This window comes from Siphateles boraxobius, unplaced genomic scaffold, assembly GCF_051911475.1.
Source record: "Siphateles boraxobius isolate OS27281-9 unplaced genomic scaffold, OSU_SipBor_1 11, whole genome shotgun sequence".
Lineage (NCBI taxonomy): Eukaryota > Metazoa > Chordata > Actinopteri > Cypriniformes > Leuciscidae > Siphateles > Siphateles boraxobius.
In genome coordinates this window covers 260787-283660 of record NW_027508711.1, presented here as the reverse complement: position 1 = coordinate 283660, position 22874 = coordinate 260787, and the positions used below count along the sequence as shown (strand labels likewise).

General features: G+C 38.4%; 3 protein-coding genes across 24 annotated transcripts in view; 2 read left to right on the top strand and 1 right to left on the bottom strand.

The window, feature by feature from the left end:
- Window positions 1–825: 825 nt before the first annotated feature.
- Window positions 826–16947, top strand: odf2a (outer dense fiber of sperm tails 2a). Of its 6 annotated transcripts, XR_013211685.1 has the most exons (20): window positions 826–1295; window positions 2028–2147; window positions 2299–2403; window positions 2556–2729; window positions 4155–4342; window positions 4427–4559; window positions 4693–4824; window positions 4935–5009; window positions 5091–5162; window positions 6082–6198; window positions 6344–6529; window positions 7186–7295; window positions 7418–7553; window positions 7715–7825; window positions 13380–13643; window positions 14828–14928; window positions 15164–15326; window positions 15424–15549; window positions 15631–15927; window positions 16035–16947. XR_013211685.1 is itself a non-coding variant. In XM_077248657.1 (19 exons), exons 1-19 carry the CDS (start codon window positions 1293–1295, stop codon window positions 15802–15804), a joined length of 2469 nt encoding a protein of 822 aa, XP_077104772.1. In that variant the 5' UTR covers window positions 826–1292; the 3' UTR covers window positions 15805–16947. The 6 variants fall into 6 exon arrangements, 5 of the variants coding, with proteins under 5 accessions (XP_077104772.1, XP_077104770.1, XP_077104769.1 ...); XM_077248657.1 differs by having other exon boundaries at window positions 2556–2708; window positions 15631–16947; XM_077248655.1 differs by having other exon boundaries at window positions 15631–16947.
- Window positions 16948–16954: 7 nt separating this feature from the next.
- Window positions 16955–17833, bottom strand: LOC143758674 (THAP domain-containing protein 1 B). The gene is made up of 3 exons (XM_077248659.1): window positions 17753–17833; window positions 17498–17681; window positions 16955–17279 (listed from the first exon to the last, which is right to left on the bottom strand). The coding sequence occupies exons 1-3, from the start codon at window positions 17815–17817 to the stop codon at window positions 16974–16976; spliced, it is 555 nt and encodes a 184-aa protein (XP_077104774.1). The 5' UTR covers window positions 17818–17833; the 3' UTR covers window positions 16955–16973.
- A 1376-nt stretch (window positions 17834–19209) lies between these two features.
- Window positions 19210–22874, top strand: part of sptan1 (spectrin alpha, non-erythrocytic 1) — a 34088-nt gene continuing 30423 nt past the window's right edge. For 8 of the 17 annotated variants that reach the window (XM_077248649.1, XM_077248647.1, XM_077248643.1 and 5 more), the window contains exon 1: window positions 19239–19358. Coding sequence is in view for 2 of the 17 variants with exons in the window: in XM_077248650.1 (XP_077104765.1) it covers window positions 22336–22365 (30 nt within the window). In the remaining 15 variants the exon portion in view is untranslated. Of the gene's footprint in view, window positions 19359–22317; window positions 22366–22729; window positions 22872–22874 lie in introns of those variants that run through there. The other 9 variants (XM_077248650.1, XM_077248628.1, XM_077248648.1 and 6 more) reach the window with 7 other exon arrangements.

Here is a 22874-nt window from a genome sequence, read left to right as displayed (position 1 = left end):
CTGAATAATTCATCAGTTCGATTCGGTCGTGCTGACAAATCATCATAATAATCAACAGCTACTGTGAGATAAAAGGATTGTTAAAAGGGTCAATTTGCTGATCAAAAGCAACACAGCAAAGCTTTGGATTAATGGCAAATCAAATATAACAATCGTGCAAACATTGGTATTATAATAAATTAATACTGAGGCAAGTGCCAAAATATTAATTTTATAGTTTATTATTATTTATACATTCAATATTTTGTTTTATTGTTTTACTATGGTTTTATTTTAAATTTGCGTGTAAAGTAATGGCACATGACAACGTTGCTGTTGTTGTTGTTTGTTTTTTTGTGTGTTGACAAAAACAGATTTTTGCATTTTTCAGCTTTTATGAAACTTTGAAAGACAAGTGTCAATTAAAAAAAATGCGTGTCGCTCGCTATCACCATCTTGTGTTTCAGGATTTCCTCTTCTCCTTGCTTTTTAAAGGACTTTTATTTTGAAACAATCTTCTCCACAAGAATCAAATTCTGCAGCAAGCCTTGATTATGTTCATGCCAAAGGCATTATTTATATTGTGGAAAACATCATATAGTCAAAATAAAAACAAAAACAACAACACTGAACGATATGTAAATCTTTTTGAACATTTGAAGATGTTTTACTACAAATTTTAATTTTGACTTTAAAATTAATTGCTTTTGTTCTTTTATTTATTCATCTATTCCTTTACACAATATCAATCAGCTTTGATTTTACATATTAAAATAAAATACAAAATAAAATATTTAATTAAATTTTCAACGCTTTTATTTTGAAAACAAACTCTTCACAGACATTAGGCTACTTCTCGTTTTCAATTTTGCTGCAGTTGTGAGCTCTCCAGCGTCGGTTTATTAACGGAAAATGAAACAAAATAAGAGATAGACATGTTTGTTTTTTCTTGTGTTGTCGGCAAAGATTACGGAATGATATTGGTATCTTTGTTATCCTACCATAGAGTATAGAAGTACTTCTATACTCATTGATCCTACCTTGACAACAACTGTAGCTTGGGCCTTTGTTAGGCTTGGTTTCTAGGGACACCGTTGCTATACTACAATAACGTTGAGCAAGGTCAGGCGATTTACTCCAATCACGATCACGCACCGGCAACGAAACATTTTGAATCAGCCAATCAAATGAAAGACCGATTACCCACCGGAAAATGGTCTGGAGACTCTGGGATGACAAGAAAACTGAAGTAGTTCGCACCTATTTTTATGTACATTTTACCCATATCGTCGTTTGAATGTTTGTAATTTCGCATGGTAAGATGGTTTGCAAATAAATACGTTTTCACTTCATGCTTTAACTACTAACTGTTATGTATTATAGACATCTTCAAACTATACTTCTCTTGATATATGGACAATTCTCCAGCTGCATTGGCAGCTTCTCTGTTTTATTCATGATTTCTACTTTATTTCTGTTTCGTTGTCTTTGTTTATATGTTGTCTGAAAGCTATCTTCTGCTTCCTAGCACTAGCAGGTATATTGCCTGTAAGCTTGTAGCTCAGTGTTCTCTTTGGCTTTCATTCACTTCTGAATCCATTGATGGTGCTAACGTTATATAATATGGTTATGTACATAAGTTACACGTGCATATCTTGAATTTGTTGTTACCTTTACATTAAGCCAAATGTCTGTCATGATTGTAAGAGTGTCTGTTGTGGTAGCCTCGTTTACCCCTGATAGTCTTGTGTACTGAACTCTGAAACATGACCTGAAGATGTGTAACCAGTTAAATTATACTTTAGCCATGTGTTCCCAATCCATAAACAAAGACCTGATTAATATTTTATTTATATGTGTGTGTGTGTGTGTGTGTATATATATACAATTTATTTTAATATTACATGCATTTTTAAGTGCTGCCTCTTAAATAATATATGATCAAATGACATGTAAATTAATAATTATAACAGTGCTCTTCATGTAAATGGATAGTTGACCTGATGTGCAGGATTGTATGTTATCTTATTATTATCTTTTTTATGCAGAAAAAAGCAACAAGAACAAGCTCCTCCTCTCCACCTCTGCACGTGCATGTGAACGAGACCACACCTGTGCACGTGCATGTGAAGAAGAGCACAAAATGCAGCCCTACCAAGACAGCCCAGGTATAGCATCATCTTGTAGCCTGTGCATTGAAACCCATCCTTAAAATACCCTTGAATTTATAGTAACCTATTATAAAACCAAAAAGTTGTGCGGCTTCACTTTCATTTCATTTCAAAGTTCCATGAGACTTGTATGTCTTTTATGTTCCAGGTTAAGACAAAAAGTGGCTTGCATCATACTGCTAAGGTAAAGACAAGGGTCCCGTGGATCCCACCTGGCAAGGCCTCAACAAGAGAGACCTCATATAAGTGGGAGGTCAGTCAAATATTACAGATACATTCCCATTTGTGCTTTTTTACAATTCACTTGAAATATTTCACACTGCAGTGAGTGTAATTTTTATGTCTTTTACGGAAGAAAACCATTTTCTGTTATTTCAGATGTTTTAATGCTTATGTATGTTTTAGGGACAGACTCATCGTCTGGAGATAACGCCTCCACAGGAACCTGAACGCTCCCAGTCTCCTCTCCGAATAGAAGATCTCTCCACTGATGAGGAAGAGGCACTGCATGGACGCATCAATCAGTACGAGAGGAAGATTGACAGCCTTATGACAGAGGTCAGCTCTCTAAAAAATGAGGTGAGAAAAGAGAGATTGGAGAAATGGATAAATTCTCTGTCATTCTTTTCTTCAAGGGAGAAATATTTTACTTTATATACTGGGAAATATTAATTCATTTTTAAACACCTTATTACCTGTACTACTGTACAGTTTGGGGGTTGGTAAGATTTATGTAATGTTTTTGAAAGAAGTTTGTAATGCCAGCCATGGCTGCATTTATTTATTCAGAAGTACAGTAAATATGATACAATTTAAAATACAATGATACAATTTAAAATAACTGTTTTCTATTGTAATTTATTTTTAAATGTTATTCCTGTGATGGCAAAGCTGTGTCGGCATCATTACTTCAGTACTCAGTGTCACATGATCCTTCAGAAATCATTCTAATATGCTTTAGTGCTCAAGTCAAGATACATTTTCTGTTGTTATTCTGTTATTTTTATGGAAAATGTGATACTTTGGTGAATTGAATGTTCAAAAGAAGTGAATTTATTTAAAATACAAATATTTTGTAACATTATAAGTGTCTTTCACTTTTTTATCAATTTAATGCGCCCTTGCTGAATAGAAGTATTAATTTCTTTCAAAAAAGTCTTGACCTCTTACCCCAAACTATTTATTGGTTGTGTGTGTATACGCACATGTACAGAATTGATTAATACTAACAGTTAAAGGCAGGGTAGGGGATCTGTTCCAGAATTTTTTTTGTTATGCTGGTTGAAAATCTCTTCACATCCTGAAAGCGATCAAAGTTAAGTGGTTTAAATGTATTTATATGTAGGCAATGTATTGTCTATGGAAGGCATAAGACCATCAAATGTTCGTCCAATCATTGTATTCGGTCCAAATGATACGATGTCCTACCTGCCTGTCAACTTATTGTATTTCTATACCTCCTCGCACCCTGCTTGCTCAGACATCACACGTCATAAGCGTGTTTTATGTTATGCAGAGTTAGACCGATGTCAGTCACCGAGCACCGCAACCGAAACAGTTCCTCCTGAACCAAAACAATGAGCTTATGCTGTGTTCACCCCATAACTGCTGTAATTTGGAAGAGATGAAAACCTGTGACGTTATACTCTGAGCTGTTTGTGACTCGAATTTATGTGTTTCAATTGGCAACACTATCAATGCCGAAATGAATGTGCAGCAGTCAGCTGGTACAGGTCAGTTTGTTCATTATTATTGTAATGTTATGCGCTGAGACATGAGGTAGTTTGACAGCTTCTCTCGTGACGCTTTTGTTTGCTCCCTGCTGTACGCGTTCATGTGTTTTTGAGGAAGCGTGGTTTTAGAGAGCGCACTGAAGGGAGGGTGGGATCGTATGCTTTCAAAGCTAGCTCGCTATTGCTAGCCTCTCCAAAAATTACCTACCCCACCTTTAATTTGTTGCCCATGTGAACAAATAAAAGCAAATGGTGATGTTTGTGTTTGCAGGTTGAGCTTCGTAAGAAGGAGCAGCTGCTAGAGCGTCAGTCAGAGAGGTTGAGCGCATCACAGCGTGTCATTGCTGAGCAGGAGGAGGAGCTCGCAGAGGTCGCCCGGGAGCTGGAGGCCACAGAGCAGGAGAACTCCCGCCTACGGGAGTCCATGGGGAAGATGCTAGTGGAGAATGATTTTGGGAGGTATGATGAAAACATTGACGTTTAAACATTTTATTACATATAACTAAATTTCAAATATAATTTGAACCATTTCTTCTGGTCTAGACTAGAGAGGGACAGTATGCAGCTAGACAAAGATGTTCTACTCAGAAAGCTGCTGGAAGCAGAGATGGACAGCAGTGCAGCCGCCAAGCAGGTGTCGGCTCTCCGTGAAACGGTCAGCCATATGTCCAGGAGTGTGAGTGTGAGCAAAATACACCTTTCAGAACAGTTCTGGGTAGATTTTTCTCTACAGAACTTTGAAACATGTTGTACGGTATCATGTACAATATCGGATATGCTTTAATAATATTTTTTATATATTTGTACAGGAGAAAAAGATGTCAGGATCGGATTCAACCCTTTTGGCCCGACAGAAAGAACTCTTGCTTCAGAAACTGGAGACTTTTGAGATCACTAACAGAGCCCTCAGACATCTTCTGAGAGAACAACATAGTCGAGAGGTACTGCTTTGCCTCTAACCAATAAATTCAAAGTAAATTAGACAATTACATTTCACTACTAAAAACCTTAAAGATTAATAACGTTTTTTTTACTACTTGTTTTGTAACAGATGGACTCACTAAGACTCTTGGAGCAGAAAGACGAGCTTCTGAAAAGACTTTCTGATGTGGAAGAAGACAATTCGGTTTGTGTTGCGTTTGCATAAAGAATGCTGCGCTATTTTTGATTTCTTAGTTTTAACGCTGAACTCCTTTCCGTCTTCCAGCGTATTCTTGTAAAGCTTCAAGACAAAGAGAGAGAGGTTGACCAGCTCACTTCATTGTTAGAGAGTGAAAAGGTAAACTATAGGGCTGCACGATACATCAAAATTATCTAAATATCACGATATGCATATCGCAATGGCTTGTGATTACTGCTTGAGTTTAATACCCAAAAAGATAACAAAAAGTCCCAAGTTTTAGATCGCAGAGAGTAAACTGGACACATGACTGTTTCATACATGTGACATGCTTAATGTCATTAAATGCAATAATAAGCGAAGTACTCATGCGCACAAAAAGCCACCTGTCGGACAGCGCGTGTTCTCGAATTCTGTTCCTTTCCACAGCTTATATGGAAAAATACACACAAAATTTTGTCAAAATGCCCGTCTTGGTGAGTATTCACATAAACAGTCAGTTATGTCTAAAGTGGACTAAACGGTTGAGAAAGAAAGCGCACTTGTAACAATATATAGGATCCCTGCAGCTCTTAAAGTGACTTAAAGCAGCCTAATAAACCTTCTTCCCTCTGTGTGCTTAATATTAATCAAACAGCAAAAGACAAATAGGAATTCACTCACTGCTCTTGACTGAAGAACTTTTCTAGCTTTAATAAGAATCAGTGTATTTAATTAATTTAAAAATGAATCACTTTATTTTTACATTTGATTATTCAATTTCTGTTATTAAATAAATCTAAAGTAGGCCTACCCGAAATCCTAAAGCCCCTGGTTTACACTGATGTTAAAATGACACTTTTTACTTTTTATGTAAAGCTACAGTAAGTAAAACACTGCCATTCAATTTCAGAAGTTGTAGTGATGCTTTCTTCTCACAAAAAGAACGTGAAACATGTATGTTGGTTTTCAGTTTTTAAATATATTTAAATATATGTTTTTATCCAATGTCGTGCAGCCCTAATAAACAATATTTTTAGAATGTTTTAGACATGTGACTGTCATTTATTTGAGCCCTTATCATTTCCCATTGTAACAGGAGAGTGCAAAGACCACCAGCGAACTGTCCAAAGTCTTGGAGTCCACCCGAGCACATCTGCAGGGTCAACTGCGCAATAAAGAGGGAGAGAATAACCGCCTTAATGTTCAGATAAGGGTAATTCATACAGCATCATTATCTTATTTTATAGTATTTATTCTACAAGACATGTCTAGACGATTTCAGATATTGTCTATATAATTCAAATATTGTCTTCATATATAATAAAACATGAATGATATATAAAATCCATTTGGTTCAGAATCTAGAGCGATCCATCAGCCAGCAGCAGGGGGAGGTAGATCACCTGCAGAATCAGTTGCGAGACCTCAGGCAGCAAGCAGAGGCTGATAAGGAGGGGCTAAAGAAAGCCACACGGGCTCAGAAACAGCGGGCCCAGCGCAGTGAAGACACTGTCGGACAGCTCAGCGCCCAGCTCATGGAGATAGTGAGTGGAATGAGCTCAATGTGTATACTGCTTACAGGTTTTTCAAATTACAGTTTGCAATGTAAAATGTTTCAAACAGTAGTATGCTGCTGAAAAAATTACATCTGACATCACTTCTGGTTAATTTGTCTCTCTGGAAATGGAAGGTTTACTATGTACACTACTGGTCAAACGTTTGGGGTCAGTAAGATTTTTCTTTCTTTTTTTTTAAGAAAGATACTTTTTTTTTGTAAGTATGCATTAAATTAATCAAGAGTGAAACATAAAATGGTATACATATGTATCATCATGTATCACAAAAATATGAATCCGCTATTTTTGACATTGACAATACAAAATGTTTCTTGAGCAAATCAGCATATTAGAATGATTTCTGAAGGATCATGTGACACTGAAGACTGGAGTAATGATGCTGAAAATTCAGCTTTGCCATCACAGGAATAAACTATATATTAAAATAGTTATATTAAATTGTAATCGTATTTATCAATATAACTGGTTTTACTGTATTTTATATCAAATAAATGCATCCTCGGTGAGCAAAAGAGACTTCTTTCAAAAACATAATAAAGTCTCACTGACTCCAAACTTTTGAAATCTATTATAGATTTTGTCTCATATAATATAAAAATATAAAATAATTAATCTTTTCACAGGAAGCACAGTTGGCAGATGCTGTGTCAGCCGCAGAGAACTGGAGCAGTCGCCACGCAAAAGAGATGAAGGATAAAGCACAGCTAGAGATGGAGTTTGCATTGTTAAACAGGTCAGCAGGGATTTGTGTCCCTTGTATGATTATACAAATCCTTATTCTGAATAATTATAAACAATGAAAAAGATGTAAAAAGCCTCCAAGAAAGCCATGCAAACCATTCTTGTGTCTTTTAGCCGTATTACAGACCTGACGGAACAGTTGCATGGGCAGGAAGAGAAAGCCCGAACTGAGAAAGAAGGACTCTTAGATCGCCTTCATGAGCTCAATAACGAGAACACTGCTATACGCCTGGAGAACCAGAGCCTTAAGGTTTGTCCATTTGCAGCCATACTGTACAAATCTCCAATTTGTTCTTTTTTTCCAGTTGATTGCCAATCTAATTTTACTTATAATCCCTCAGTTGTCCTCGTGCCTTTATAATAAATATGGCAAATGATACAGATGAAAGCTGAATTGCTGTGCTTGTGCAGGCCACTTCGTCTGCCTTGGAAGAGAAGTTGTCATTGTCCCAGTCTGAGGTCCAGCAGGTCAAAGTTTCCGTGAAACAGTATGAGAGCTTGGTGGACAGCTATAAAGCCCAGGTGTGGTCCTCAAACTCTAACTAACTCATTGATTAATATTATGAATTTCAGGTACTACATTACCAGTCAAATGTTTGGAAAAATTAACTTTTTTTTCATGTTTTAGGAAGAAATATCTTATGCTTACCTAGGCTGCATTTATTAGATAAAAGACCGCCAGTAAAAACGGTAATATTGTGAAATATTACAATTTAAAATAACTGTTTTCTGTTTTAATATATTTTAAAATGTAATTTATTCCTGTGATGGCAAAGCCGAATTTTCAGCATCATTACTCCAGTCTTCAGTGTCACATGATCCTTCCGAAATCATTCTAATATTAATATTATTATATAATATATACAGGTCCTTCTCAAAAAATTAGCATATTGTGATAAAGTTAATTATTTTCCATAATGTAATGATAAAAATGTAACTTTCATATATTTTAGATTCATTGCACACCAACTGAAATATTTCAGGTCTTTTATTGTTTTAATACTGATGATTTTGGCATACAGCTCATGAAAACCCAAAATTCCTATCTCAAAAAATTAGCATATCATGAAAAGGGTCTCTAAACGAGCTATTAACCTAATCATCTGAATCAACTAATTAACTCTAAACACCTGCAAAAGATTTCTAAGCCTTTTAAAAACTCCCAGCCTGTTTCATTACTCAAAACCGCAATCATGGGTAAGACTGCCGACCTGACTGCTGTCCAGAAGGCCATCATTGACCCCCTCAAGCAAGAGGGTAAGACACAGAAAGAAATTTCTGAACAAATAGGCTGTTCCCAGAGTGCTGTATCAAGGCACCTCAGTGGGAAGTCTGTGGGAAGGAAAAAGTATGGCAAGAAACGCTGCACAACGAGAAGAGGTGACCGGACCCTGAGGAAGATCGTGGAGAAGGACCGATTCCAGACCTTGGGGGACCTGCGGGAGCAGTGGACTGAGTCTGGAGTAGAAACATCCAGAGCCACCGTGCACAGGCTTGTGCAGGAAATGGGCTACAGGTGCCGCATTCCCCAGGTCAAGCCACTTTTGAACCAGAAAAAGCGGCAGAAGCGCCTGACCTGGGCTACAGAGAAGCAGCACTGGACTGTTGCTCAGTGGTCCAAAGTACTTTTTTCAGATGAAAGCAAATTTTGCATGTCATTCGGAAATCAAGGTGCCAGAGTCTGGAGGAAGACTGGGGAGAAGGAAATACCAAAATGCCTGAAGTCCAGTGTCAAGTACCCACAGTCAGTGATGGTCTGGGGTGCCATGTCAGCTGCTGGTGTTGGTCCACTGTGTTTTATCAAGGGCAGGGTCAATGCAGCTAGCTATCAGGAGATTTTGGAGCACTTCATGCTTCCATCTGCTGAAAAGCTTTATGGAGATGAAGATTTAATTTTTAAGCACGACCTGGCACCTGTTCACAGTGCCAAAACCACTGGTAAATGGTTTACTGACCATGGTATTACTGTGCTCAATTGGCCTGCCAACTCTCCTGACCTGAACCCCATAGAGAATCTGTGGGATATTGTGAAGAGAAAGTTGAGAGACGCAAGACCCAACACTCTGGATGAGCTTAAGGCCGCTATCGAAGCATCCTGGGCCTCCATAACACCTCACCAGTGCCGAAGGCTGATTGCCTCCATGCCACGCCGCATTGAAGCAGTCATTTCTGCAAAAGGATTCCCGACCAAGTATAGAGTGCATAACTGAACATAATTAATTTGAAGGTTGACTTTTTTTGTATTAAAAACATGGTCATCACCAGACGTACAAGCCTTAAGTATGTGCTTCTCGCCCGCTCATTCCATAGTGCTGACTGTGACTCTGATCACTCACTGGTGTGCTGCAAGATCAAGCTGCTACCAAAGAAACTCTACCGCTCCAAACAAGTAGGGAAGCCACGCATTGACACAACTAAGATGCAACATTCAGAGAGGCTTGAGGAATTCACAAAGTGTTACGGATAGTGAACAGAGGAGACAAGTGCAAGTAAAACTGGTCTTTATTGAACCATAAGACAAGCCAGCCTCAGAAACGTGAAGGAAGATAACCGGAACAAAGTCTCAGTCTGATGTAGTTGATCTCACGAACTCACAGAAACAATGGAAACAGAGCAGGAACAGAAGCGTTGGCAACGCAGGCTTGCGTGAGCAACTCAGAGGTGCACGGTCAGTGTGTAGCGACTCCTCCGTGAAGACGAGACACGATGACGATGAAACGAGGCGAACATCCAACGAAGAAACAGACTGGGACCCAAGGAACTGGAACAGGCTAGACACATCCACAAACAACTATCTGACAAACACAAGACGCATGAGGTGAGTATAAATAGGCACTGGAAACGAGTATCACCTGTCGCTGATTCTCCGGGAGGATAATCAGCGACCACGCCCACACACGTGCACATACACACACATAAACACAGCGCAAGGAACAGTCAGTGAATTCATCAATCGTGACACAAAGTCTCTTGGGGATGCTCTGTCTGCAGGCTACCCATGCAACACCGCATCCGCATCATGGAACCTCCTGTGCGAGGCAATTCAGAAATCAGCTCTTGCTACCTATGGGAGAAAGACCTTCAAGAACTGTGACTGGTTTGATGCCAAGTCTGCGGAGTTGATCCCTGTTATTGAAGCGAAGCGTGCTGCCCTGGCTGAATATAAACGCTGACCAGGTGGGAAAAACCTTCAAGCACTTAGATCAGCCAGGAGCAAAGTACAGAAGACAGCAAGAAATTGCGCAAATGAGTACTTGCAGGAGCTCAGTCACGTCATTCAGAAGGCAGCAGCAACAGGTAACATCAGGGGCATGTACGAGGGCATCAAGAAAGCTCTCGGACCAACTCAGAGCAAAACTGCATCCCTGAAAACCAGCTGCGGAAAGGTGATCACCGACAAAACCAAGCAGATGGAGAGATGGGTGGAATACTATTCAGAGCTCTACTCCAGAGAGAACATTGTTGTCAACTCAGCACTGGACGCCATCGATCCTCTGCCCACCATGGAGGAGTTAGACGCTGAACCAACACTGGCAGAACTCAGCAAAGCCATCAACAGCTTAGCCTGCGGCAAAGCCCCTGGGAATGATGGCATCCCCCCAGACCTGATCAGGCACTGCAAGGCCACCCTTTTGCAGCCTCTATTTAACATCCTTTGTCAGTGTTGGAGTGAAGGCGGTGTTCCGCAAGACATGATAGACGCCAAAATCGTCACCCTTTACAAAAACAAAGGCGCTAGGAGTGACTGCAACAACTACAGAGGCATCTCCCTCTTGTGCATTGTGGGAAAACTGTATGCTAGCAGATCGTTAGCATCTGTAGCATCTTAACAGATCGTTCTACAGTGGACATGATCTTCTCCCTTCGCCAACTACAGGAGAAGTGTAGGGAACAGCAGAAGCCCCTTTACGTCGCCTTCATAGATCTGACCAAGGCTTTCGACCTAGTTAGCCGGGATGGGCTCTTCAACATCCTCCTGAAGATTGGATGCCCCCCGAAGCTTCATAGCATGATCAGATCTTTTCACGACGGTATGAAGGCAACCATCCAGTACGATGGCAGCATGTCTGAACCATTTGACATCAAAAGCGGCGTGAAGCAAGGTTGTGTCCTTGCCCCAACCCTCTTCGGAATCCTCTTCTCCCTTCTCCTAAAACATGCTTTTGGGAATTCAACCGAAGGGGTGTACATGCACACAAGATCAGACGGCAAACTCTACAACATCGCAAGACTCAGAGCAAAAACCAAGGTGCGTGAGATCATCATTAGAGACATGCTCTTTGCCGATGACGCAGCAGTCAGCTCTCACACTGAACAAGATCTACAGTGTCTGATGGACAGATTCTCCAGGGCCTGTAAAGACTTCGGTTTAACTATCAACCTGAAGAAGACGAATGTGCTGGGCCAAGATGTGGACACACCACCTATCATTACCATCGACAATTACGAACTTGAAGTGGTCCACCAGTTCACCTACCTGGGTTCCACCATCAGCGACAACTTGTCCTTAGATGTCGAAATCAGCAAACGTATCGGCAAGGCTACAACAACTCTAGGACGACTGACCACTCGCGTCTGGGAAAACCCCAAGCTGACCACCCAAACCAAGATGGCAGTGTACAAAGCCTGCATAGTCAGCACCCTCCTGTACGGGAGTGAATCCTGGACAACATATGCCAAGCAAGAGCAAAAGCTGAACAGCTACCACATGCGATGTCTTCGCCGCATCCTTGATATCAGCTGGAACGACAAAGTGCCCAACGCCCAGGTGCTCGCCCGTGCCGGCCTCCCCACCATGTACACGCTGCTCAGACAACGCAGACTGCGCTGGCTTGGCCACATACGCCGTATGGAAGATGGGCGGATCCCCAAGGACATCCTCTATGGTGAACTCGCATACAGCAAAAGACCCAAAGGTCGCCCCCAGTTGAGATACAAAGATGTCTGCAAGCGAGACATGAAAGCCTTGGACATCAATACAGATATCTGGGAGGACATTGCAGCTAACCGCAGCAGCTGGCGCTGTATGCTCAAGAAACAGCTAAATACAGGCGAGGAGAAGATCTGAAGCTAGCAGAGGAGAGAAGAACTAGTCGGAAGACACGCACACACGGACATCAAGCCACGACCAACTACATCTGCACTTTGTGCAGCAGAGACTGTCATTCCCGCATTGGACTCACCAGCCACCGACGATGCTGTTTTAGTCGCAACACTACGAACTCTTAGGGCGCAATACCCATGGTCGACAAACGACCGAAGGAGGCCTACTACTACTACTGACTTTTTTTGTATTAAAAACACTTATTTTATTGGTCGGATGAAATATGCTAATTTTTTGAGATAGGAATTTTGGGTTTTCATGAGCTGTATGCCAAACTCATCATTATTAAAACAATAAAAGACCTGAAATATTTCAGTTGGTGTGCAATGAATCTAAAATATATGAAAGTTTAATTTTTATCATTACATTATGGAAAATAATGAACTTTATCACAATATGCTATTTTTTTGAGAAGGACCTGTATAATTATGCTTGTTTGCTCAGAAAACATTTCTTAATATTATTTAATGTTGAAAAAAATGTTTAATGCTTAATTTTGTAGAAACCATGGTAAACTTTCATTAAAAAAAAGGAAAAGAAAGAAATGAATACTTTTTATTCAACAAGGACGCTTTAAATTGATCAAAAGTGACAGTAGATTTCTATTTCAAATAAATGCTGTTCTTTTGAGCTTTCTAATCATCAAAATAATCAAAATACTGGGGAGAACAATTATTAACAAATATTAAATTATAATAATAATTTAACACCAAATTATCATATTAGAATGGTTTCTGAAGGATCATGTGACCCTTATAATTGGAGTAATGCAACTGAAAATTCAGCTTTGTCATCACAAGAATAAAGTAAATTTTCAAACATATTAAAATTGAAAACAGTTCTTTTAAATTGTAAATATCTTCAGAAAAATGAGTTGTTTAATTCTTAACACTCTGTGTATGTGTACGTTTTTGTGTGTGTGTGTGTGTGTGTCCGTCTATAAAGTCTGCTCTGTTTCTTTGAAATTCATAGGTTCAGAAGACCCGTGCCGAAGCAGACGAGTACTCTGCACGCCTGCAGGTGGCTGAAAGTGAAGCTCAGACTGTAAGAGACGAGCTAGACCAGGAGATCCAGCAGGTCAGGAAGCAGCTTCACGGTCGTCTGGCAGATCTGGAGCCACTTCCTGAAGCTCTGAGACATGCCGAACTCCAGTTGCAGGAAGCTCACGAGAAAGAACGCTTGCAAGAGAGAAGAAATGCAGAGCTCAGCACCTCTCTTGCAGAGCTACGCATCAAGGTGTGTTGTTCGGCTTAAGTCCTTGAAAGCAGTTTGCATTAAATATTAAAAACACGGCCAGTTATTCCAGAAAAAAATACTGGAAGAACATTGTTGGTGGTGCAACAAAAATATCTTAACTGAAAAAGCTACAAATGTTCTGCATGGTATCGACAACACTATGAGATGTAATGTGTAAAGTAACTCATTACTTTTAATTGACATTAATATTTTAGTTACTTTTTAAAATAAATAATGCATTTTACATTTCACTTTTCAGTACATTTTTTAAACTACTGAAATTGTATAATATTCTCTCTCTTTGCCATGACTTTGTCAGTTAGACATGCACACTCATGTGTTCGTGGGAACAGATGTACAAAAGTAACACCACATAACTTTCAATAAAAAGAATTGTACAGTAGGTAATATAATCATTAATCTTTTAAAAAGAGATCTTTTGTATGGCATGCATACCACTAACGGACAGGAAATATGTTCAGAAATTTGTTCAGAATATAATAATATTTTAAATGTGTTTTTTAAAAAAAGGCTATGTTGTTAAATGCATTACTGTGTTAAACACTGACAAACCCCTGCATGGCCTCAGTAAGGTTAGAAAAAGTAGTGCAAAAGTAACAATACATTATATTGTATAAAAAGTACCTAGCAATTAGTTACTTTTAGGGAGAAATGCAAAATTATCACTTATTACTTTTAAAAGTAGCTTTCCTCAACACTGCATGTGACTGCTTACATTTACCATATCAATGGCTATTCAGTTTTTAGCAACTTGGCAGGGCTGTTATTTCTGATTTCATATGCAAATAGGTTAGTCATTCCTCACAGGCTGTAAAATTTAAATACATAAGTACTAAGTACAGTAGCAGGAAGAGCCCATTTGATTCTAAAGGGTCAGTGAAAAGGAAAATGGTGGGAAAGAATTGTGTATAGCTAAATTATGAAGTTTCTGTTGCAAGAAACCTTGTCTAACATAAGTGGGGCAAAATGAGTTCCTTCGAAAGGGTAGAATATGGTCCGTTAACATTTTTGAAGGTTTAATTTTGGTGTTATTTTTTCAATAAAAAAATGAAGTAATAGAGAAAAACAATCTGTAAAAGAATTGTATTTTTAGTGACCTTCATTGGTACATAAATTATGTTTTTATTGGTAGAATGTTGTGTTATTTTGGTGATTGTGTGTAGGCGGAGCAACAGGGAAGTCTGGCAGAGATGTTGAGACACAAGAACATGTTGTTACTGGAGGAAAACAAGCAGCTTCAGCACAAAGCAGAGGGCCTTGAACGGTCTGTCACTTCGTCATTTTATCCCTTGTTAATTTTCTGTCATTTATTTTAATCTCTTAAATGTATAGTTCTGTCAACATTTACTCATGTCGTTCAAAAACTGTATGACTTTCTTTAGTTCCAATGTTTGGTTCCCAACAAAGTTATACAGGTTTGGATTTGAACGAAATGAAGGTGAGGAAATGACACAATTTTCAATTTCCCTTTAACATGCTCTATCCCATGTTGTCAACAGGAGGCTAGAGGAGGCTAGCTCACAAAATCGAGACCTCATACAGGTGATTTCAAAACGTGAAGAGACTATTCACAGCAACCAGGTGCGTCTGGAAGAAAAGTCTCGGGAGTGCAGTATTCTGACTCGACAGCTGGAGGAGGCCCTGGAAGATGCTCGTCGGCAGGTCTGGCCCTAACTGCAATGAACTCATGGATTCAATCTATGTTTTCATCTTGCAAAGTTTTTGTTTGTTTCATTGAGTATTCCCTGTTGATTGTCAGGTTACCCAGACCAGGGAGCGAGCAGTCTCTAAAGAGCGAGTTACTCAGTCCAAAATTGTCGACCTAGAGACTCAACTGAGCCGAATAAAAACAGAACTGAACCAGTTACAACGAGCCAAAGAGGAGGTCAGTGAAATTTCCCCATTTGTGAATTACTTTCAAATATTTTTGTCAAATTCATCAAAACATCCATGAACTTCCTTACAGGCTGAACGGAGATACCAGAGCCGTTTACAAGACGTAAAGGACAGACTGGAGCAGTCCGACTGCACAAACCGTAGCCTCCAGAACTACGTCCAGTTCCTTAAATCTTCTTACGTCAATGTGTTTGGAGATCCTGCTCTCACTGGGTCCTCGTTCCGTACGCCATCACCAATCTGAAAATTCTTTCAGAAATCTTTTAAGACATGTATTAGTCTACTTGTCACAACTGATGACCTATTGACTTTGCTGTGCTTTGTACTTTACTCTTAAAATGCTTATTTATTGGACATGGTCATTCTGGTGAGTTCTAAGACGGAGTTCTCTTTAGTATTACATATCCATCCTAGAATGAGAACAGTGTTCTTATAGACACATTCTTATCTTGTCTTATTTTGCTCTGTCTCAAGGTGGTCGTTATGTGATAAAACAGACTTCAAGCTATTATTATCTTCATGGATAACTCTTCTTCCTTAATCTCCACGGCAATAAGGAAGGCTTTACTGCATTTACAGTAATATGTCTATTGTCGATTTAGTCTTCTTTGATCTTTTTTTACTTTCATCTGGTTATAATACAAGTTGCTTTTTAATTGTAGAATCTGATTTGATCCTCTGTACTATCTAATTGCTTTCAGCTTAAATAATATCAGTATCTACAGTGTGATGATGGTTGTGAGAGGCATAGTAAGAGTCTTAATCATAATCTCTTATATCCATAAAATGCCATTTAAACCGTCATGATCACCTGCTCATATCTGAATTTGCTTAGTACTTGAATTGGTTTAAGAGACAAAATGACAACAAACTCAGGATTTATCTTTTTTTTTAGCCAAAGTTTTTGTTTACTACAGGGTCATTATGTGAGTCCTTCTATATAATAACAATGTAGAAAGCATCTTTTGAGTCAAGACGTATGTTAAATTGTTGTCTTCCTCAGGCTTAGAGCATAAAATTCCAGTAATAAAATGTTTATTGGTGCTATACATTTTTATATTACTGTAATGATCCATTTTTTTGTTTGTTTTTTTGTTTAAGGTCATACTTGTTCTTTTTTGTATTTTTGTTTTATTTATCTGATGTACCATCATGTAAAAATAACCAAACAGTAATACTTCAATGTTCATGCTTGTATGAAATGCAATGGTATGCATTTTTTAATTGGTAACAATATTTTATATACATATCAAGTGTATTACACTGTACTGAAGTGTATAGTCTTTTGAAAGATGTTATGTGCTTTATTAACCCACTTTGTGTGATTGAAGAAAACTGATTCTATTGCAATTTCTACCAAAACAAAATATAATGCTTTGTTTCTCCATGTAATCATCAATGTCCAAATATGTTTCAGTCCAAATTATTAGTTTTAGGTGTAGACGTTTTTCTTGTTGCAGGTATTGTCCCCCTTTGTTTCATTGCTCTGATTGCACTCTGCAAAACTATTGCTCTCTTCTGCCATTGCGTTGCTTTCCGTGACTCCTCCACTAGATTCTTTTTGTACTCTTTTATCTGAAGTTGAGCAGCAGCTAATTTCAGCTGGTAATTTCTTTCTGTGGCCTGCAGACGTTTATAACAGCCACAGCAGGGTGATCTGGATGAGTTGGTTGACTCAGATGCTCCTTGGTGTGGAAGGATAGTTTCTAGAATCTGATTCTGAAACACAAAGAGTGTTATAATTTATCAAATATAATGTTGACATTATTGTTTGTTAAACCAGAACCTTCTGTAGGCTATAAGGTTCTTCGTGGATAAAATATTACACATAGGTAAGGCAGGGACTAGTCACAATATTTCAGTGTCAATAAACACATACATTACTCGATTAGGCCTATAACAAAAACTGTCCTCCATAAATACATAGGTAGACTTACCGTGTACTGTGTGAAATTAAATATAGTCGGAATCGCGTCTGAGTGTAAACGGGCAGATCCAGATTCAAAACAATCCGGAGTGAAATGAGCGGAGCACAGAGAAGAGGATTCAGATGGAGTCCATTCAGCATCCCTCCTCATATTAACTAGCCAATGGCGGAGATGCTCTTCTTGTAATGGGAATCTGAGAGAAACAGGATCATCAGTAACAGAAAGGTGTTGTTTTACCATCAGACAAACTGATCACATGCTTACTTGTAGAATGAGATACCGTCGATACTCTCCTCTAGGCCGTATCCGCAGAAATCACACGATGGCATCTTCTCAACTCTGTTTACAGAATAAGAGATCAGAGTAATGAAGGCCTGCTGAGGAATCTTGTGCTTTATACACTGGGAGGCTATTGATGGTTCTCGTTCATGTAAGAGGTGGTAATGGGCGATCTACACAAAAAAAAACGTGAATAGAGACATTTGTGTTGTATTTACATGTAATTGTTGAAGGATTGGGCCTTTGTTTGCAACACTTCGGCACCACAAATCAACAGATAAAATATATTTTTTTTAAAACTAAAAGTCTAAGTATCATATGTATGTAGGCGAATATGGGTTATTTTTTTGTTAGGGAAACTTAACTTAGTCTTAACTTAACATTTAAAATATAAATTGCCCTGAATTGATTTAAACTTGTGTCTTTAATGATTCCATTTATTTTTAACTTTGTTCAAAATTACATTGTTTTCTCAAGGCAGATGTTGCAACTATTTTGCTTCTCCTTGCTACATTCTCTGTTGGCCTACCCCCCTCATGTCTCTGACATAAAACAAAACAGCATAAGTCTCCAAAACAATAGACAAAATTGGGCCATGAAAGAAACCGGGAACCTTACAACTTTGAACGGCTCCAGACTTGAGTGATTTGCAATTTAAGGTTGCAAAAGATGTGTGAATACAGGCCTTACAAAAAAAGAGGACTGCATTTAACTTCAAACATGTATAGGCTATTCTAATTATTGTGTGTCATTACAAATTCTTTTTACAAGCCAAAGCTCTTCTTGCTTCTAGCCTTCTTTATGATATTTCTGGCTCTTTTGAATTCTTTGTTCCGTTTCCCTCCTCGGAAGATAATTATTTTTTACAAAATTTTCTCATTTAATTAGCCTACAGTACTCCCTTCAACAAGGTTCTACTTTAACATTGTGCTTTGTCAGACTCAGGAACGAAAATTGTCATCTGTGCTCACTTCTGACTAGAGCTGTTTTTGCCTCAGAAACTGTTCCAATGGATCTCCGATTTTTATTTTATTTTACTATCACCCTTGTTTTATTTATAGCCATTTCTCAAAACTTTCATCTGGATGTGCCAAGACACTGTGGTACAGCAGAAACCCTAGAGACCAAATTTATCATAGCAGCATTTTTCCGGACCGGGATAACTGCAGTGCCAGGAATTTAAAAAAAGACGCAGAATCAATTAAATAAATTAGGTACAGTCAGGAAATTCACCAAATGATAGCTATTTATCAAATATGCCAAATTGACTTTCAGCAGCAAATTGCAAAATCATTTGAGCCAACATTTATATCTGTTATATATATGTGACTATAAATAAATGTATTTTGTTTAATGTACCCTAGAACACAGAGGTTTGAAATCTAATTTGACTGGAAGGGGAGCACTATGGGGCGCACTAGACCGCTTCGGCTTTTTCCGTTAGCGTTCGGCTGGTTGCTGCAGTGCATGATGTCACTGTCTCGAGAAGCTCGTTTCATTCGATAGCTCGGGCTACGCTGCTATTTCATTCGTTCAGGTCGCCACCCGTTGCCACCCAGCCTCAGAAAAATAGAGCAAAACCTCCAGCAAGGTAGGCTATTACAGAACATTTCATTTGTGCAATTTTTCATTTTTACAAACAAAACACAATTACAGGACGTTTTATTCCAAACTAAAACAATGGTTTGTTGTATGTCGCGTTTGCTATGCCGAGGGCCGTGCTGGGCGTTTTAGCGACCATTTCCATCTGTTTAATGTTATCTAGAACGGCACATTTCTCTCATTGTGTTATAAATATACTGTTATTACATTGTTGTGCGAACATCACGCGTTAACCATTTCTCCGACAAGCTTTCATTGCCCAGCCCAATGGAGTCGTTAACGTTAGCTGCAGAGCTAACCCATTTTACACGGCTAGATTATAAAATTAAACATTATAAGTTGCACGGTTACAGTGCAATGTGCAACAATATTCATTTAAATCTTTAGGACTACGGAGACGTTTTAAACTATTACATAAAAACCTTATTTAATTACATCAATTGGGTTTATATGGAAGGCATTTGTACATGCAAATAAACCAGCAACCTCCTCCAATTCCAAATGCTCTCCCAAAGAAAGACATTTATTTCAACAACGTATCATGTTCTACCGATACAGAATTTTTCTACGCAGTTTGTGTATTTTCATTGGGTTAATGTACATTTATAGACATATATACATTCAGGCTAGAGAGGATCCGCCCAGTGCCTTTTTCTCTCCCGGTCTTATATTGGATTATTGCTCTGATATGAGGCCTGGGCTTTGGCTCTGCTTTTTATTGTGTTCTGATGTCTTCTTACCATGCACATTGTTTATTATTAACACAGTTGCATACTTAACTTAACCATAACTGTGTTTTTAAGTGGATGATGGTTACTTTGAACTGTTGGAAAACCGTTAATAACAACAATGTTTAAATTATTATTAATAAACTAAGTGTGCTATATAAATTCTGTCAAGTAAAGTCATAATTATTTTAAAATTGCACATATCAGGCTTAATCGTGTGAATGGATATAAGCAGGAAAAGTGTAGTCTTTGTTATATTGTCAGTATATTAAATTCTCCACTTCATTGTCTTCTGGTTTATGTTAACTCTTTGGAAAAAAATATTACAGCCTCTGAATATGCCTGCAAGGTTTTTAACGATTTGTAACATTGCTTTTTGAACCCATAGACTTTTATGGTGAAGCAGTGAGTGACTTAAAATGCATGCCAACTGCTGACATGCCGACAGCACTGCTGAGCTCATGAAAAAGCCCCTGAAGCCAAAAAGATGAATGTTTTTTTGTGTTCAGACATTAGCATGCATTGCTTATAAGCTGTCCAATATTCACAGTTTCACACTGGGCCCCTTATTCATTGTAATATTTAGAGATAGATATACCAACAATTGGTTTGATCAGTATTTTATTTTTTACTGATATTTAAGCATTGGTTGTTTTGGTGTAATGATTAATTATTGTGCCAAAAAGCAGAAAAAAACAGTAGTTGAAATTTTGTTACGAATATCTTTTATCAGACACTTGCACATAACTAATCTATATCGGTCATAAAAAGCTATAACGTCAATCTCCAATAATGACTTTTCAAGTCAGATTTTTAGTTACCTTTAATCAGCACCTCAGGCCTAGTTTCTGTTTTCAGATCTGATGCCTTAGTGAAATTAAGCATTATGAAATAACCTTGCACTGCCTGTCAGCGTCTGGAATTTAGCACTTTTGTCGGTCTCTGTTTAACCGTGTAGACTGTCTAGTGGAAACAAACACCAGTGTTCACTCCCCAATCTGTTTCCTCAGAGGCTGATGGCATGCATGCTGAAATTGTTGAGATTCTTTCAAAGGGTGTGGTCTCCTGTCTCATAACGTAACGTAACCCATAACACGCAGGGTCTTCGTAAGGGTGGGGGTCGGTGTCCTCTGGGACGTTTTGCCATTGTAAGTGCAGCTGCATAACTATTTTGGTTGACCCCTCCCAACTGTCAGGGTCCCATACTTTGTCTGTGCTGCTTATTGAAAATAAATGAGGCAAATAATTGTTTGACACCACAATATTATAGAGATCTTGGTTTAATATGTTTTTTTTTTCCCCTTATGACTACTTAAGAGACAGTTGGTGCAGGTCATTAAGGTGTAACTGGAACAATACTTTATTATTAAATTTATAGCAGCTCTGTGTTCATAATGATGCAGTGACCAGTCACTGACTATGTTTACATCATACACACTCACATTTAGGCAATATTTAGATTAAACTACACTGTAGTACTATAACGACACTCATAATTGTAGCAACCATAATCGTAGTAAAACGTTTATTATGTTATTTAGGCATGCAAACACTTTAATCACATTTAATCCACTCTGACCATAGTGCGCATGTGTATTTTCGGGGTGCTAAAGAAAATGAATTCATGTTGAAAACGTTGCATGTCACCAATAAAATGTAGTATATTGATGATTAAAAACATTGAAATGGAGACATTTTTAGGAGCGTCACTAAACCGGATACCAAAGAGCCGGCGAACAAATCGGTGTGTATAATCAGAATAATGAAAATTGCATGTAAATGGGAGTCAAAAGGTTTGCTCGTGTAAACATCTTCCTCGATTAAGTCCATAATCTGTTTTTTGGAAATAATCACATTATTGGTGCATATTTAAACATGGATGGCGTCTTGTAAGGCTGCACATGATAGAAAACAGACCAAAGCCTGTGTGTTGTGCTATTGTTCTGGTTTCAGGTTGCATCCTGGTGTAACACAGACCTGAAGTGGTCTATGTTGTCTCTTTGATGTATCAGATGGCCTCTTTTTTTGTGGTCTGTGTTGTGTTATTGTGTTGCATGAGCTGCTATAAGACCGCTATAAGATGCTCTACTTTGACTCACATAATTAGTGAATTTTGAATATATTAAATGGTTCATGTGCATTTGTCCCGGTTCTATTTTTATTAACCAGTCTCAATGTCTTAATGAATAATAATGTTTTACATTACGCCTTGTAGCCATCCCCAAGACACCTGTTACCATGTCCACGTTTCTTAAACCCAAACTGAAGGTAAAATATGTGAGTTTGCATCTCCAACCTGATCTCACAGGAATACGTGACTATTTTACTATTTGTGAATCGTTCAAAAATGTATGATTATTCGGAAAAAAGCAAGCATGAAGGTCCACCCCACGGATTAGCCACCAATTTGGCAAAATGTAAAATAGTCACAAATTGCCATGAGATTGTGTTGGTATCTTTGTGTTCTGCCCTGATTTGCTGTGAAGTAGCAATGAGAAAATAAATGTAAAGTGTTTGCATTGTCAGTGCAGAAAGGAAGAAAGTGAAAGTTTTTTTCTTCTCCTTATTCTATCAAAAAGGGGGAGACGCATGGGTTGGGCTGTACCTTGGCTGTCTCCCCACAGAGGCCGTCACTGCAGCGCTGATGCTTTTGTCAGCACTGCAGCGAGAGGGAGAGGAGATGGTTAGACAAATGCAGTGAGAGTGAGGTTTTGTTTTCTGCATACTCATGCACTCATCTTCATCTTAAGAAACACATAGAACCTGGGCTTAAAGTA